This window comes from Equus quagga, chromosome 12, assembly GCF_021613505.1.
Source record: "Equus quagga isolate Etosha38 chromosome 12, UCLA_HA_Equagga_1.0, whole genome shotgun sequence".
Taxonomy (NCBI): Eukaryota; Metazoa; Chordata; class Mammalia; order Perissodactyla; family Equidae; genus Equus; species Equus quagga.
Window position 1 is genome coordinate 12,859,239 of NC_060278.1, and position 18,032 is coordinate 12,877,270.

Sequence of the window (18,032 nt, forward strand, 5' to 3'; positions counted from 1 at the left end):
TTTTATATTCACCTTTTTTTTCCCTCAACAAATCTGAAGTTGAATGTAGGTTTGGAATAAATTCAGGACTTAACATTCACTGGACTTCATTCACATGTTGTAATCTTGTGTTGTACCACTTGAAACCTTTTTGCCAATCCATTTCTAATTTAAAATGAGTCAGTTTTTACAAAAATTTAAACATAAATTTTTGAGGACAGACATGATAGCTTTTGATGAAATCATATTATTGTATCTTGATATTAGTGTTCAAGAATTGCTATAAATATTGAAAAAAAAGAGAACATTTTACATCAAATTTTGTCTGCTCCAGCTACCACACAACCATATTTTAATTTGTAGACTCTTGTATGCTGCACAATTGCCGTTTAAGAATTTAGTACTAATTAATGTCCTTTGCTCTGAACATTGGTTATTCTGATCTGCCACTATTATTAATAATCTAAGTGGATCTAAAAGTCAGGTTTTCTAGATTTGCTAATAAAATATATTTTGAATATATAACCAGTATTTTTCTACTGAAAAAAGAAGTTGCCTGTAATAAATCCTCCGCTTTATTTTTTTTAGCATATCTCCAAGGTATCAATTTAATAACTATCAAAGTAGCTACTGCAGTTGTTGCATTTAAATTGATTTACATGTCAAGACTGGCAGTTTAGCAGCTGCGCTATTATTCCTAGATCGGTCAATTTACTTGAGAAAAACCTACTACTGAGTTCTACTGACCTGCCTGACAATATAGGCCCTATTTCTATTCCTGTAATTAGGCCTGCGACTAACTCAGAATATTTTTAATTAAAATATTTTGGTCAATGTGTTGCACCAAATTAGGCCTTTCAGTGAAGATTTAATTCTGGAAATAGTGTGATTAGAATATTTAATGAGTTGTGTTCAATTAAGATTAACAGGTTGCGTGTTTTGAACATACAGTGTTTGTGTGTGACCATTTTGAGTTTTACAATCATAAATGTTACTCCTGATTTTTAACCATAAAAATATTTGCCTTAATAACTGTCTGACAGGTGAATTTAAATCCCGTTGAAATTTTATTCTAAAGAAAGCTGATTTAAAATGCGTTACTAGGAAGGCTTTTATGTGTTATGTTCTTCCCTTCCAGCAAAGCCAAAAATGAGGAAATAACCACTTAAATGTTTACAAATAAACAGTTTTATTGAGAAATCTGACATAAACATTGGTTGTTTCCACGTCTCTTTCAAATTTTGGAATTTTTTATTTTTTAAACAAATATGAGCAATACAAAATTAAAAGGTGCTCGTTTTATAGGCTTTTACATCATTAAGAAGCTTGGATAAAATATGTGTAAATATTTCAACCTGGAACCACGGGACAGGGGTTGGAAATAAAAGCACTGACTAGAACATTTATCCTGAATTTGATTTAATTACTGTATAATTCATAGGAGCAAACAGAGCTCTAAGCTTGGTTTTTCTCCCTTTGAGCTTCTTCCTTTTGTTGCTGACTTCTGTGGTGGGGTCTTTACCGCAGGCTGTGACAGAGAGGTAGACACTCTGGCTCCTTCGGTTTAGATGTCATTCCAGGAGCCCCATCACTGGGCTGCTGTAACAGTGCAAGATCTGGTGTCCACAGGCTGTTGCTGTGTGCCTTTTTGAAGGTTGTCTGTGACAGGACCTACGTACAGCGTTTTGAATTTATAGACCATCAGAATGCTCATAATCTACATAAGTGTTATCTATTTTGGAGAAATTCTTTTCTCTTTCCTCTTTTTAAATATAGGTACAAATAAAGTTTTTTGTTTTTATTTTAAACTCCCCATGAAAAACTGTTATCTTTGCTCCTGTAGGTATGATGATGTTCTGATCAATGGCCTTCCAGATTGGCGACAGCCTGTGTTCTACTACAGGCGGGTGAGAAAAATGAGCAACGCTGAGCTGGCATTACTCTTGTTCATTATTCTCACAGTGGGTCATTATGCTGTGGTTTGGTCAATCTACCTGGAAAAACAACTGGTAAGTTTAGGTAATAAATCAAATGATCTGGCCTCTTTAATTTTATATGGAATTTCAGAGATTTATTTTTCAACTGATGAAAATTTCAGTTTTTCTATATACCACATTCTAATAGCTTTGTACTCAGTATTTAGAGTTTGATATGTTTCTAAGTCAAGAAGAACCCACGACTTAAGAAGAAAATATCCTTCTTTTTAGAAATATGATATTTGAGTTATTATAAAATTTTGTGAAGGCCCCAATATCTAGGTGAAAATTAGAAGGTAGAGCCATGTTTTATTAATTAACATTTTCCAAATAGAAATATTTTTTATGTGAAAATGATTTTAGAAATTTTTGTGTCACGGGCCCTTATGTAAAGAATGTTTACTTTAAAAGTTTTAACTAAGACTTGAGTATAATTTTATAATTTCAGAGATCAGTTGGTTAAAAAATTATTACCTTTTTTTAGTCTACTCTACTGCTACATAGTTTATTCTGCTATGGATTTTTATTTATATACTAAAGATAATCAAGCATATTTATCAGTATTCATGAATTAGCATCTGTTTACTCATTCTTTTTGAAGTGACATGATTAAAGTTGGATGAATGAGAAAAAGTAAGTTGAATGCTTTCTCTTCTTAGCAAACTTTGATTGCTATGGAGATACACATGACTGACAGTGCTGAACTTATGTGTGTTTAAGGCCTGGATACCATGGCAACAGTTATTGTTAGAGATTGATGATTTTACTTAATCATGTTGGACCCTACATACATTTGCATAAATGTTCCTCTGTAATGTTTATCCTTCACAGAAGACTCTTGATAACATTTGAAGAGTACGTGTTAATGATAACCTGTAACCATAATTCTTTCCACATTAAGGATGAACTGCTGAGTAGAAAAAAAAGAGAAAGAAAAAAAAAGACAGGCAGCAAGAGTGTGGATGTATCAAAACTTGGTGCTTCAGAAAAAAATGAAAGGTGGGAGCATATAAAAATATTTATAATTTGAAACTGTTTTAAAGTATGTCTTTAATATGATCCGACTTCTCAGTATATCCATTTCAGATGTGCTAATGTTTACATCTGTAGTAGGTTTATAAAAGACTAATAATGTGCCATAGTTGATGAGACAAATTCTAATCTTAAGCAAAAGTTCTACAAGTTTTTTTCCCCTTGTAAAGTGTTAGTATATATTTAAGTAATTAAACCCCCAAATTCTTGAAGTTTGAAATTTGTATATTGGACTTTAGAAACAAAGTATTCCTACAAGAAGCTATCATTTCAGTGTTTAGTTCAAGAGTGACAATATGTAGAGAGGCAGTGATGTGCAGAACACTCAGAAAGATACCACCGTTTCTGCTATCGATTCATAGAAAGAAAGAAAGGCCTTAAATAGTTCACACAGCAGGGCAGGAACTGGATCGATGTGAGATGGAGATCAGAGACTGTCCTGCCTGTCTTCCGTTCTGGTGACATCAGTGAGCAACGCTTCAGTGAACTGCAAATGACATTAATTTTTATGTATTGGTTTGTTTATGCGACAGTCTTCATATCTGCTTGTCAACACTTGGGAACACTCTGACGATGTTTAGTCTTTTGTAGCTGAAGTAATCGTGAGGTTTAAGAATTCATTTTGCAGAACTGATAAAAAGTCCAGGTTAGAAAGAGGGCTTTTGTTTCTTTATCTTTATAACTTGATTAGAAGCCGCCTTCCCCAAAATCTTAGCCTCCATTCTCCTGCTTGCTATGTATATTGCCTTTGTTGTAACTACTGTATTTCATGATAAAATAAGTCAGATTAAGTGTTAACTGTCATAAATATTTCATAGAAAATTTTCTTAATTTTTTTGTTGAAATAGCCATTCAAAACAGAAATCATCTATTATAAAAATATTTTCTTGTTCAACTTTCTCTCTGTATTTTGCGTCTTTGTTTTTGTTTTTTGTTTTCCCTTTAGACTGCTGATGAAACCACAATGGCATGATTTGCTTCCATGCAAGCTGGGCATTTGGTTTTGCCTTACACTAAAAGCATTGCCTCATTTAATCCAGGTAAAATGTACCTCTCTGATATAATATTAGATGCTTTCATTTTAATTATTCATGAAATAGTTTTTGCCATGTCTGCTCTCTGCATGCTGATATGCAGTGGCTGCTTCATAATGCTGATTGAACCTGAATAGTGTTTTTATCAGTGTAAACCTAATCTAGAATAGGTTAAAATTATTTAGGTATCGATTCCTATAACTGTTTCTTACATTGCTTATAGAACACCTGAGAATTCCAAGACACTGGAAAAAGGAAAAAAAAATACTATCTTTAGGAAGTTATAAAGGCAATAAAAATTTAATCAGCTGTTATCATTTAAGTTGTATCCAGTAAAAGAGAACGGGACTCAAACAGTTTGCACCCATTATTTTAAAAGTATTCAAATGCATAGCATAAAAAAAATTTACATGAGCATCTGTATAATTATGCAAAATATCCATTGCTTTCCATTTTATTTGCAACTTTAAGAGGAGTGAGGATATTTTGTCTTAGACTGGTAGTCAAAGTCTCTGTTGCTAGTTACTCTTGATCAGACAATAGAATGTGGGTACATGTTACATTTCCATGGCAATTTCTCTTATTTTTTTCTAGTTAGCATACCAAAGCATATTTCATTAAATTATTACTTTGCTAATAGTAACTATTGCATCTGGTTAGAAAATTCTCAACACATAAACATAATATTTGAAAGTATTATATTTGAAACTATTATATATGATAGTTTTGGTGTATAAATTTTGAGAATCTTTGAAGTTGCAATTTTAGGGAGGAAATGTTTCATTTTAGAGAATAAATATTTAGAAAAAGCTAGAAAGCCAGATAATTTCTACCAAGTTCTACCCACTGTTTTTCATATATCAGAGCTGCTTTCCTAATCTTTTAAGGAAAGGAATGACTCCAACTTCTACATTTTATGCTCCTTTTTCCTGTCTAATGAAATTTTATATTTGAAGGAAAAATGAACTAAAAATCATTAGTACCTTTCTTTCTAACCTTTGAGAAATTATTTACCAGTTCTTCCATCAAAATAGTTCATATTAATAGTTATTGTTTATGTAATTGTATGTTTTGCTTTCAGTTAACAGAGAAAGTTGAAGTATTTTGGTAATTTAAAAGCTTTGTTTTTCACTTGTTTAACACATTATATTGTTTATTTGAATAAAACCCCACAATGCTTGTATGCTATTTTATGTAAGACCTAATAAGAGAAGGAAAGTGTATTTATCATACCAGTATGTTTGTGAGAAGATGTGACAGGAAAATATTTTAGGACGTATTCTTATGTTTTTTTAAGAGTGTTTATTTTTTGCCAGCTTTAGAGTCTATGCAATAGGCGAACCAAAGTGTAGATGAATTTAAAAGTATAGTTATGAGACATCATAAATAGAATATGGCGTAAAATGTCAATCTGAGACATTTCTTTGTAATTTTAATCTAAATCATTTGAAACAACATTTATTTGGTAAAAGTAACATACTTCTTGGTAAGCATGCATGGTAATTTGCAAAAATAGAACCAATATATTCAGATCGCTTAGAGTTACAAGTTATTATTTTAACTTATCTGCCTATGGTATCTAGACCCAACAGATTAAGTGTTTTGCCTGATCATAAATTTGTAGAAAACTTACAAAAATAGGGAATTTTGCAAAAGCTTTTTAGTCCCTTTAGAACCTCTATTTTCTTAAACTGTTAGATTTTTAAAGTTTTTACTTACTTGGTGGCACCTGTTGCCTTTCAGCTTTGAGATGCTAGGCATTAAGTTTTCAAAACCTTGTAAATCTAATTTTTAAATTTTGTTCTAATTATTTCTTCCTGATAAATGCACTCCAAGAAGAAAAACAAGACAATTTTCCTTTTTAAAATTAATTAATTAATTATTTTTAATTATTTTATTGAGGTCATGGTGGCTTATAGCACTGTGAATTTCAGGTGTACATTATTATATAGAAAATTTTCCTTTTTTTAAGCAAATGCTCGATATTTCAATTCTGCTTTGAGGACATAAGACTAATTTTTCTCATGTTCACTAACAAAATAATGTACTATAGTGGACTCTTACACAAATCGTAATGGTGAAAATATTTTAGATTGATAAACATATAGCTCATGCTTTCATAAGCATCAGCAAAGCAATACTGAATAGTTGGGTTAGGATTAGATTTTTGTCTCCTTTTTTTTCTTCTCAGTCTGCTGTGACCTTTGTATTAATTTATCATCCGTAAAACTGTGTAATGTGAGAACATACATCTTATTTACAACATTGATGTTTTTATGTGGCACTTTTGTGAGATGTTTCTATGTAAGATATTTATGAAATTTAGAATAAGCCCTCTTTATGTGAAGCAGTCCTGATTGGCAATCGGTACAGTGGTCAAAAAAGAGCCCCACTAGAGCCCTAAGTATAAAAATTGATACATATGGCCTGAAAAGTTTTAAGCATATACTTTATTCACCACTCTTGTGATATAGGATCATTGTTTATTTTTAAATAGGAGCCCTCCTTCTTGCATAAACCATACATATAATCTTGGTTTCTTTAAGGACAAATTTCCAGTTGATTTCTTTAAAGAAGAGTTGAACTAGATTCGGGAAGCAATGTTATTGGATAATCCTTAGAGGTTTTTATGATTTCCCCTACTCTTTTGTAATTGACTAACTTACATCTAGTCAACAGCATTTTTAGCAACTCTTTTATTGAGCTTTCCAAAGTATCTACTTGGTTTTCGTAGAAATGACTCTGATTTTCTACTCACTTTTCATATTTTTTATATAATATTTAATTTAATCATCTAATCACAATAACAAGTCTCACTGACACAAACAGGCTTAAGAACTAACACAACCTGCTCATACAAGCATACAGGCAGTTAGTTAAGCAGATAGCAGTTAGGAGAGTTTTACTTCTGTGTGTGAATCCCTTGAATTTCAAGAAAAGCTCATTAAAACTGAGCTGCAAATACTCTGTGTAAGTATACAGCTATTGGGTAAGAAGGAGGGTCTAAGATGGAAGTGGGAGATTCAGAGACTTCCAGCAAATGGCTTTCACACTGGCAGAATCTGTACCAGAATTTTGTGCTTATCGTATCAACAGCTCTTCATCTCCAATTTTCATCCTCCCATTCTTCCTTAAATACCCATTCCTTTATTACACTTCACATACATATATATGGTTATCCGGTAGAATTTGGAAAAGTTGTGATTCTGGTTCAGCTTATGCTCCTAAATTCAGTATTTATTACTTAGCACTTAAGATACCTAAGAAAGCTCCTTATCGCCTAGTTAGATTACTTAAATTATTTTCTATCTTCCTCACTCCGTCCCCCTCCAAAAATTTACAAATGAGAATAGTTATCTCAATATTTTATGTATAAAGCTTCTTCTAGTTATATGTTTAGAAAAACAGTTTAGCTGGTTTAATAAAAATTTATTAAACATATCAGAACAAGGCACTATAAGGAGCTATAGAGATGAATATGCCTTCTAGTACCTTAGAGTCAGGTAGAGGTTATAACACAGGAATTAAAATAATTATACAATATGGTGTGATAATAATACAATATGATATATAAGCTTCACATATGTAATATAAACAACGACTTCTGTAGATGTTCAGAGAAGTGAGATTGTCTCTATTTAGGATGACCAAGGAAGATTAAAAAGAGGAGCCACTTGAGTTGAGTCTTGAAAAATGAATAGACCCCATTGTACAACTGCTTTTTTTTAAAAAAAAGAAGATATCACACAGCCCGTTACTATCATCTAAGACTATATTCTCCATCTCCACACTCCGTATATAGTCATTTAGGAATTTACATTCCGGTAGATAAATCTGATATGACAAATTTATGATGGACGTTTAGACAGAATAAAGTTTATTGATAAGACAGTGAAGTATTTCCATCATACACATCTGTCAAAGATATGTGTGTATTGTTAGAACTGGAGGAGTCAGAGTACATAATGGGCAGGAGGCACTCGGAGTGGTTCTGTGATCGGGCCGGGTAGAAGTAAGAGCATGTCTTTCTTAGTTCCCTCGCTTTTTGAGACGATCCTATTACTTCCAGTGCTGGATTTTATTCCTTTCCTTTCCTCTGAAAAAATATTGGGAGAATTATAAAAATTGGTAGATTAGAAGAATGAGGCCAAAGAATTAAAAACTATTATACTTGATACATGTAAAATATTTGATAATGTTACATCAATATCAGATATTTCCCAGATGGAAAATATCCAAGGGAAAAATGTGTGGATATTAGTATCTTTAATGAAACCTATGCCCCATATCATTCATGTACCCACACAGGCAGAAAAGTAAAAAGTTAAATGAGAAACCAAAGAAAAAGAATCTGGAGAGTGTTTGTAAATTGATGCATAGATTGAAGGTTAGCGTGTGCACAGAGAGATGAGAGAACATTAGAGGAGAGTAAAATGCATAACTACGTGCAGAGAAGCTGGGGAAACTTGAGGAAATGTGTTTAGATAGTTAAGGAAGAAAGTGGAATGGTCAACAGAAGACATGGAACACGAGTTAGAATGTAACAGGGAACTTGGACTGCATCGCAGGAGTGTTGTGTGCTTTGAGGCTAGAATTTAATATTAACATTAAAAGTATAGCCCTAATGACACTTTCGTATCTTACTGGTCTGTTTCTGTTCTCATGGTAGTTTTGAAGGGAGTACACGTTCTCTTGGAATCTGACCAAACTAGTCTTCTGTGTTGGCTATATTCAGCCTATAGCCCCAAGAAATGTTTTTAACCTCCAAAATGCCCTTCTTGGATATTTTTTAATTGATCGTGTATGTTCTGAAACATATTCATAGCCATGAAAGTACCAAACAGTTCATGAAATATAATCAACACTATATGTATATTTTCAATTTAACTCTTTTAACTTAGTTTATTTTTGTCACTGCCTATTTGTGTTGGAGCCCATAATACCTTAGCTTGTTAATACCATTAATTTCTCATACAAAATCAGTAAGTTCCAAACATCCCAAATGGTTGCCAGTCTAAATCGTACTTTGTTCCTGGTTCTCTACATTTTCTGAGATGGAACAGGTCTTAAGTATTCAGAACTTACCTGCTTGATTGTTTGCTTCTCTGGGAATTCTCCATTCAAGTTTCTCTCTACCTGCTGTTACGTTTCTCAGTAACAAAATTTATAAAACATAGAACTCCTTTAGGGAGCAGCCCCATGGCCAAGTGGGTAAGTTCACACGCTCCACTTCAGTGGTGCAGGGTTTCATCAGTTTGGATCCTGGGCACAGACATGGCATCACTCACCAGGCCGTGCTGAGGTGGCGTCCCACATGCCACAACCAGAACAACCTACAACTAGAATATACAACTATGTACCGGGGGGCTTTGGGGAGGACAAGAAAAAATAAACTCATTTAGGTGTACATTGCCTGTAATTGTAAATTTTTCCCCTTGTTAAGTCCTGGTCCCACCTTTTCTCACTACCAAGCTGATCTTGTATAAACACAGTTAAACTAAAAATTATTGGAGGACATTTCTGGCACGCATAGCCCCACCCCCATCAGGATTTACAGGTTGCCTAGGAGCAGTGTCTGAGAAAATAGAGGCATCTTTTCTGTAGCGCTGTGGTTTTCACCTTAAAAAATAAAGTAAAAGTTGCTTAGGAGAGTGAAGGGAATACTATACTTTATAGAACTGTCTATAAATGGAGGCATCCTCCCTCCCAAGAAGCTTCTCCCATGGGAACTACAACTGTGGACGAGCCTGGGGCTCACCCTCTCTACAGTCAGGCCTTTCCTTTCTAGCCCCTTCGCTTCTGCTGGCGGGGACTCTGTCAGAAACCAAATAAACAAAACATTCACAGTTAATTAGCAGGGAAAAAAGCTTATAAAAGGCTAGGAGACATTTGTAGCAAGCTGAGTTGGCCTGCCCTTCTACTCAGAGTTAAACACAGACTTTCCAAGTGACGAGGAAGCTTACTTTTAGGACACTAATAACTTTCTTTAAAACTTTGCAGACTTACTTTATGTAGGGAATACATAAACAAATGAAGAAAGATAGAAAAGCCCTTCTGAATTTTTATAAGGCTGAAACTGTTACTTCTACAGAAGGACAGAGGGATACAGGAAAATTGGAAAGACCTCACAACATAAAACAAAGATTCCATTCCTTCTGCCCTCTGAAAGGAGGGCATAAGATATATTTAATCAGAGGTCCAAAGCAGAACATAAAGCATAGTTTTCTAGGCTAGACGTAGAAAAGATAAACACAAAACGTTAGTTAGGTAGGATGTTGGAAATACATAGTCTCATCAATTCCGTACTTTATCGATGAAAAATATTTAAGACTCAGATTGGTGAGGCAGTTTGCTAGAAATGAAACTTAAAGCAAATGAAAATAAATATTAAAATATAAGGACTATGAAAGCCAAGAAAGAAGAAATTTTCCAACAGCTGCATAACTAGCTGCGTAACTAGCTTTATAGTGAGTGAATAAGCTGTCTGATCTTATACTCCCTATCAGAGTATTCAGGCTGCTTGTAATTAGTATAAAAATTGTAGCAGGATTCTTGCATTGAGTTGGGGCTGATAGATGACTGCTGCAGTCTCTTCTGCCTCAGCCCAAATGGAAAAAGTAGCTTTTATGGCTTGCATCTTACATCTCCTTGATTACTACTGACTCAGGCAGAGGAGGGCATAGCTTCTGGTTTTCTGTTTTATTTTTATTTTATTACTTCTTGTGAATTCAGTAATACTATAGTTCTGTAGAAAAATTTTTGACTCATATTCAAAGTATAGAATTTTGAAGCTTTCCTGTGTTCTTTATTATCATTTTATCTCACCATGTGTGTAATTCTGAGATTATAGTGTAAGTCAAAGGGAGAACAAAATTTGATCTAGAGCAGTTGACTTTGAGGGTAGATTTTGAGAAATGTACTTATGATAGTTTCCTGTGTTGAAGATTGTATTTTGTAAGCTTCAAACAAAAGAGGAGATTCATGCCGTCAAAGAGTCAGAAAAAGGAATGGAGCATCCTCCATCTTTTTTGCAGCTGCCTCTCCTCAGAGCTCTTCCATGTCCCTTATTCCCATTGGGACAGGTGGCACTGTTTCCCTGCTCATACCACTCTAGATCAACTCCCTTTTTTCCTAAGTTTTCCTTGGATTGTTTGATATTTTGAAGTTTATATGGAGAATTAAAAGTAAACCAAAGCATGACAAATAATGCCAACTCAGCCTATTATTTTATCACTTAAATGAGCTATGTCAATAATGTTTAAAGAAAAGTTTATGATATGGATATCTTCCATCTCACAGCTCACTAACCTTGGAAATATTACATCTTCAAGGCTTAGATAAATGGCCATCATCATATGAAGCCTTTCCTCATCAGGCCAGCTGAAAACTTCCCAATGCATGTTCTCTGTACTAACTGCATAGCACTTACTACTTGAATTATAATCAGGATAGACTGACAGACTATGGTAAGGTACAGATCATCCTGAAATTCCAGTGACTTAAAATTTTTTTCTAGTTTATGCCACTTATCTATCATTGGTTGGTAGGAAAGGAGGCATTCTGCTCTAACTAGCCATTTAGAGATTCAGAACCATGACGTCTTCACCGTCTACTAGCTCTACCCATCTGGAACGTGTGGCCTCCTTGCCCACTCTGCCAAGAGTAGAGAGCTGGAGGTTTGCACAAGTTTTTTGATGCTTTGGTTTGAAATGACACATGATATTTCCATCTGCAGCCCATCGAGAACTAGTCCCATGACCCCACCTAATATCAAGAGGATAAGAAAATGTGGGGAAACAGATAGAATGTTGGGTGAGCACCACTCTCTCTTCCAATAATCCATTCAACAAATATTGATTGAGTGCTTATTATGTGCCAGGTACTCTTCTAGGCCTTAGAATGATACAAAAACATTTTTTTTAAAGGCAAAAATCTCTGTTCTCATGTAGTTTGTATTCCACATTTAGGTTAATACTCATAGTTATTTTTATATATGCTTTAAGAGCAAGTGCTTGTCTTATCATATAATTTGCATATATCTTAAAGTCCAACACATATAATAATGGTTCAATAAATAAGTAAATATAGCTGTTTAATGTCTTCTTGTGCAGGAGTCCATGCTCTACAATTACATACAAAGAATACCCATGACATGTAAATTCTTTAAGTTAGCCATTTTTCTGTAATTAAAATCAGTCCCCTGCTTGATGTCTATGGAGACAAGCTTTGGGCCCTTCAAGAAATTTTTTGTTAAGTATTAAGAGAGTTGCTTCTAGAGTAAAAACTTTTGCTCATGTTCCATCCATAAGTATTATAAGCTCCTCAATTATACAAACTTTTTCTGTTTGGAATAATGTAAACTCTGTAGTTTAAATACAGTATTATGGAGCTAAATCTAGGCAATCCTGAGCCCTGATTGATTGAAGTAAGCATTCATTCATTCATTGAATATTTACAAGCTTCTGTTAAATGCCAGGCAGTGTCTGCAAAGATGGATGAGAAGTTTATATCCACAAGAAATCACAATTGCCTGTGTAGGTAAACTGGGGCTTATTCTCGACTCAAAATGAGACTTTGTGTTTATTTTTTCTACTTAACAGTTATAAATTATCCCCTCATGATGAATGGCAGGGAAAAAAGGTTGAAAACAACTGGTCTTATTCAACCCTCTTTGAATACCTGAATCCTCCCTAGAATACACCTTTAAGAATAGCCACCTGGTTGCTTCTTGAGTATTACTTCCAAAGTCAGTCTATTTCATTTGCAGGTAATTTTAATTATTAGAAAACTCTACATTTATCTAAAATCAAAACTTCCATCTCTGGAACCGTATGTAGTAATTTACATCATTCTTTCCTGAAATGACCCTTAAGATATTCTATGATAGTTGTCAGGTTATCCCCAATCATCTCATTTCCAATCCCTTTGAAATATTGTTTCAAGCTGCTTGCCATTTGATTACTTTCTCTTAAATCTTCCAGTTTGTCAGTGCATCTTCAAGTGTGGTACACCAAACCACACACAAGGATGTTTGGAGCAATGTAGGGTTTTTTGAGTAAAGTAAAATTATTTGAGGTCATAGGTTTATTAAAGAAGTAATGCTTCCTGGAGTAGGCATAGTGTAATTATAATTTGAAAGTACAAGTAAGATGTGAAGGAAAGAAAAAGCTTGAGGAACATTTAAGTAAATGCTTAGAAATGGAGGGAAAGGAAGATGGGATCTTTGCCTGAACAGACTAGGGACTGTATTAAAACTAGGAATTAGGTGGAGTAGGTTAAGGTGATTGGGTGCCTTGCCATTCTCCGGTAAGTGTGGTTTTGGATCTAATGGGTATTTCAAAGAAGAGTTTTTAGTGGAATTCTCTGCTATAGCAGAAGGAAGAAACATTAGCAGAGAAATGTTCAAATTTAGTAGGACCACTAAGAAGAGATTGCTATTACCCAGCAAGAGGTTTTTGCACTGAGGTGAAGAGGGTTAGGTAAGGAGAAGTCATGAAAGCAAGAAGACAGGGGATTCTGATGGAGGAGTTTTGGTGAAGTACAAAGCAGAAAAAGTGACCCTTACTTTGCGCTGGAGAATAAGGTCCTTGGCAAAATGATGAAGTAATAATAAAAATAGGTAACACTTATATAAGGCCTAACTGTGTAAGATGCCATTCTGTTTCACATATAATCCCACATCCAGTCTTCACAACAGCTCTGTGAGTTAGCTCTGCTTTTGTTATCCCCGTTTTATGGATGAGAAGATTCACCCACAGAGAAGTGAAGTATTTTGCTGAATGTCACATAGCTAGTCAGATGGCAAAGCTGAGATCTTAATCCAGGTAGCCTGGGTCCAAAATCTGCCCTCTTAATCACTAGGTCGTATCTCACTGTACTACACTGTGATGTTTGATTGCACCTACCTTCTTTCACATCTTATAAACAGTTCCCCTGTGCCCTTGTTTTCTTGCATGGGCCACCTTTCCTGCTCCCCTGAAGGGGCCTTCCTGACCTTTAAAAGAAAAGTATTTCCCTAGTATTAGAAACTACTCCCTGAATGGGCCTAGCCCGGGGTCGAGTGGTTAAGTTTGTGCGCCCTGCTTCGGCAGCCCAGGGTTTCACCAGTTTGGATCCTGGGCGCAGACATGGCACTGCTCATCTGGCTATGCTGAGGTGGCATCCTACATACCACAACTAGAAGGACCCACAACTAAAATATATACAACTATGTACTGGGGGGCTTTGGAGAGAAAAAGGAAAAATAAAATCTTAAAAATAAATAAACAAAAAAAAACTACTCCCTGGAAAGAAGCTAGTACGCTCATTCATTCATTCTCACCAAAGAATAAATGACTTAATATAATGGTTTAATATAAAATAATACTCTTCCAGGGTTGAGTTTTTTAGGAGTGCAGGGAATGTTAAGTAAGAGGCCATAAAACCTTAACCCAAAACCCTGTTGAAATTTAAAGTATATATGGGCACGGGAGGGTGAGCAAGTTGGGTGTATGACCTTCTATGCTCTTCCAATTATACCGTATTTTAGCTGGCCCAGGGCTGTGGGAATCCTTCTAGTAGAAATGAAATAGGAACATGAAAGTGGGAATGGAAAGAGTGAGAGATACATCTTTATTAAACTGATTCAGTGATATTAGAAATACCCTATTATTTCCCTAATTCATTATCAGATGGGAGAATTCTGATATAACCCCAAGAGACATAGACCCCAGGAGAAAGCTTAGCTTGAACAGTCAGATGAAAAGAGTTAATCCCATTCTGGAGTTTAAGTGTTCATGCATTCACTTCTGAATCGAGGCAGAGCCAAGGATTGATTTTGTTCCTTTATTTCTATAGAAATAAAACCCTCTCAGATGGGTCCATGATTTATGTGCTCTAGGAGTCTTACAATCTGGGAATATTACCCTGATACCTTGATACCTCTCTTTTTCTTATCCCACATCAGTCACTTATCAAGCCCTTTCTTTCTTTACAAGGTTTTTCATATATTTCAATCTAGTTCAGTTAAGTGAACACTTATTGAGTACCTGCTTTATGCCAGATACTATGCTCTGGGCACAAAAGTACCCCTATCTCACGTTCCTCATTTTCTAGGAGAGAGTATAGCATGATGCAAGCCATCATAGAAATGTGTTTAAATACAGAAGCAGTATACAAGAGAGAATTACACTGCTGGGGAAGATCAGGAAGACTTGCAAAGGTGGTGATGCTTGAATAGGGTTTTCAAGGATGAATAGAAGTTCTTCAGCATAATGGCAGGAGAGAAAAATCTTCTAGCTAGAGGGCAAAGCATACACAAAGATGTGGAAGCATAGCACAGTGTGACCTGGCAGCTACAAGCAGTACTGCTATAGAATAGATGAAGTTTGAGTCCGGGGTGGTGTAAAATGATCTGTTTTTGCTTTTTCATTGTCCAGATCTTCATATGCCTAGAGCATCAACTTGTTTATTTCCATGTCTGTGGTTATTGACGTCCCAGTCTTTTCTCGGTACTCTGCTAAAGTCTTGCCTATGTGCCACTCCTTGAGACTCAAGCCACTGTATCTTGATGCCTTAGTATTTGTGTCCAGTATGTGTCCTCAATCCTCAACCTTGCATGGTAGAAACTGGCCTCTCGTGTGGTGGAAGGAGAAGTGACAGCTTTCATCTGCTTGGTCATATAGGTTTCATAATCAGATTTGCATATAATAATTTTGAAAATCCTTAGGCGTTAAGAGACTAGTATGAAAATCGTGTTAGTACTTTGTTAGTCACAATAATGTAATTTACTGTACCAAATAATTCAGTTCAGCAAGTGTGCTTTTCTGCTGTCTGTCCATGCACTAGCACAATGCTGAGGAAATACACAATGGAAGAAAACAGGAAGAGGAAACCTCCCTTCCATATCTGAGAGAAAAGCTATTACTTAAATTTACACTCATCAATTTCTGGCTTTAATCAGCTCTCCAAGAGAGAAAAATCATAGAGACGTGTTTATTCAGTGTCTTCTGTTCACCATAAAATTTGAAAACATAAACACAAAGAAAGACTACTTGCTAAATGAATATGCTGCTTTAAAATGAAGTTATGTGGAAACTACCCTCAAAGCAAACTGACTTTTATGTTAATTTATTTATAACTTCTTTTTTAAGGATGCTGGGCAGTTTTATGCTAAATATAAAGAAACAAGATTGAAGGAAAAGGAAGATGCATTGACTAGAGCTGAACTTGAAACACTTCAAAGTGAGTTTTAAACATTGTCTTATTGTGTTAACAATATCACATGAAAGTAATTATTTAAATTTGGATTTCCTCTTAAATTCAACAGTAATTAACCATTGTCTTACTGTGTTAACAATATCAAATAAAAGTGAGTATTTAAATTTGGATTTTCTCTTAAATTCAGCAATAATTAAATTTTCTGTGCTTTCTTTGCCACCCTCTAAATAGCTACTTGTACTTAAGGTATTGGATGTGGAGAATACTGTATTCGTAATTACTGAACCACCCTCAGTTCAGTATCATCAATGCAGGGCTCCAATCAACACGGGGTCCTATAGTTCCTCGAGTCCAGGAGGCATCCAGAGTCTAGAAAGTGCTACAGTACCCCAGGACTGTAATTGTCATCTGGGTTTAGTGCCAAATCTATCCAATTGATCACCCAACTGGCCGTATTGCAGTACTAAATGGGAAACCTGAAAATATCTATGAGTTTTGTTGTGAAGGTCTTCGTTTCATTTGTAGTATTATTATACACTATGAAAAACCTTCACTAAATTATCAGTGTGTTGAAGCCTTGCATTGAACACTGAAGACAGTTCTTGCTGATTTCAGGAAAAGTTGGACCTACTGTTAAAGAAGGCATTTTCCCAGTTCCGGTCTTTTTACCTAATTTTCCTTATCTGCATCTTTCCCACACACGTATGCTCTGTCCCTTTACGTTGTTTTGTTTTTATTCAGAGCCTTTAATTCTATTTAACATTACTTAATTTATTAATTTTGTTTACCGTCTGGTTCCCCCAGTAGAATGTAAGCTTCATGATAGTAGGGACTTCATATGTTTTGTTCACTGTCCATCCAAGTACCTTACAGAGTCCCTGGCACATAGTAGGTCCTTGATAAATACTTGTTGACTGAATTCATGGAGATAAAATCTGTATTCTTGTAAAAATTCCACTGTGAGTGTTTTTGGCTCAGACTTCATTCCCCTCCACCTACCTGGATTCCCAGAGAAGTATATGGTACTGATCTGGGCACAGGAGACAATAGAAAGATAATTGATACGCAGTCACTTCACGCCTACAATTGTATACACAAGCACCGCATGCGTAGTTTTACAAAACACCCTGTGTGCTTTTGAGGGTGTGCAGTAAAAGCTATTCCTGCTGCCCATGGAAGTAATTTAGCCAAATCACCCTGGAAAACAGCAGTGGTGGTATCAGTGTACCACACATCCAATATATAGAAAAATGGTAAGAGCTGTTTCCCTTCAGATCCTGAAATTCTAGCTTTCTGCCTTTACCCTGACACCAGACCATGGTCTGAGAAGAGAGAAGTATGTTCTATCCAAACCCAGAGAGTACATTGCCACTACCTAAATGTGTAGCTTTGAGATTTTAGTTTCCTTATCTGTCAATAAACATGTTGGACTAGGTGATGCCAGTATTAGTTTTCTATTGCTGCTCTGACAAATGGCCACAAATTTAGTGGCTTAAACACAAATGTGTTATCTTACAGTTGTGTGGCTCAGAAGTCTGACATGGGTCTCACTGGGCTAAAGTTGAGGTGTATCAGGCAAGGCTGCATTCCTTTTCCAGCTTCTAGAGACCTCCCACCTTGCTCAGATCATGGCCCCTTCCTCCCTCCTCACAGCCGGCAGTGTTTCATCCCTCTGACTGTTCTTCTGTGGTCACGTCTCTGACCCACACTGGGAAAGGTTCTCTGCTTTTAAGGACCTGTGTGGTTAGATTGGGCCCATTTGGATAATTCAGGATAATCTCCCATCTCAAGGGACTCACCTCTAATCACATCT

At 35.4% G+C, this 18,032-nt stretch overlaps 1 protein-coding gene across 1 annotated transcript in view; it reads left to right on the plus strand.

The window, feature by feature from the left end:
• The window catches only part of DNAJC1 (DnaJ heat shock protein family (Hsp40) member C1), a 189,275-nt gene that overhangs the window by 70,261 nt on the left and 100,982 nt on the right, over positions 1–18,032 (plus strand). Inside the window, exons 4-7 of the mRNA XM_046679949.1 lie at positions 1,823–1,988; positions 2,857–2,954; positions 3,934–4,027; positions 16,153–16,243. Coding sequence (XP_046535905.1) covers positions 1,823–1,988; positions 2,857–2,954; positions 3,934–4,027; positions 16,153–16,243 — 449 coding nt within the window. The remainder of the gene's footprint in view (positions 1–1,822; positions 1,989–2,856; positions 2,955–3,933; positions 4,028–16,152; positions 16,244–18,032) is intronic.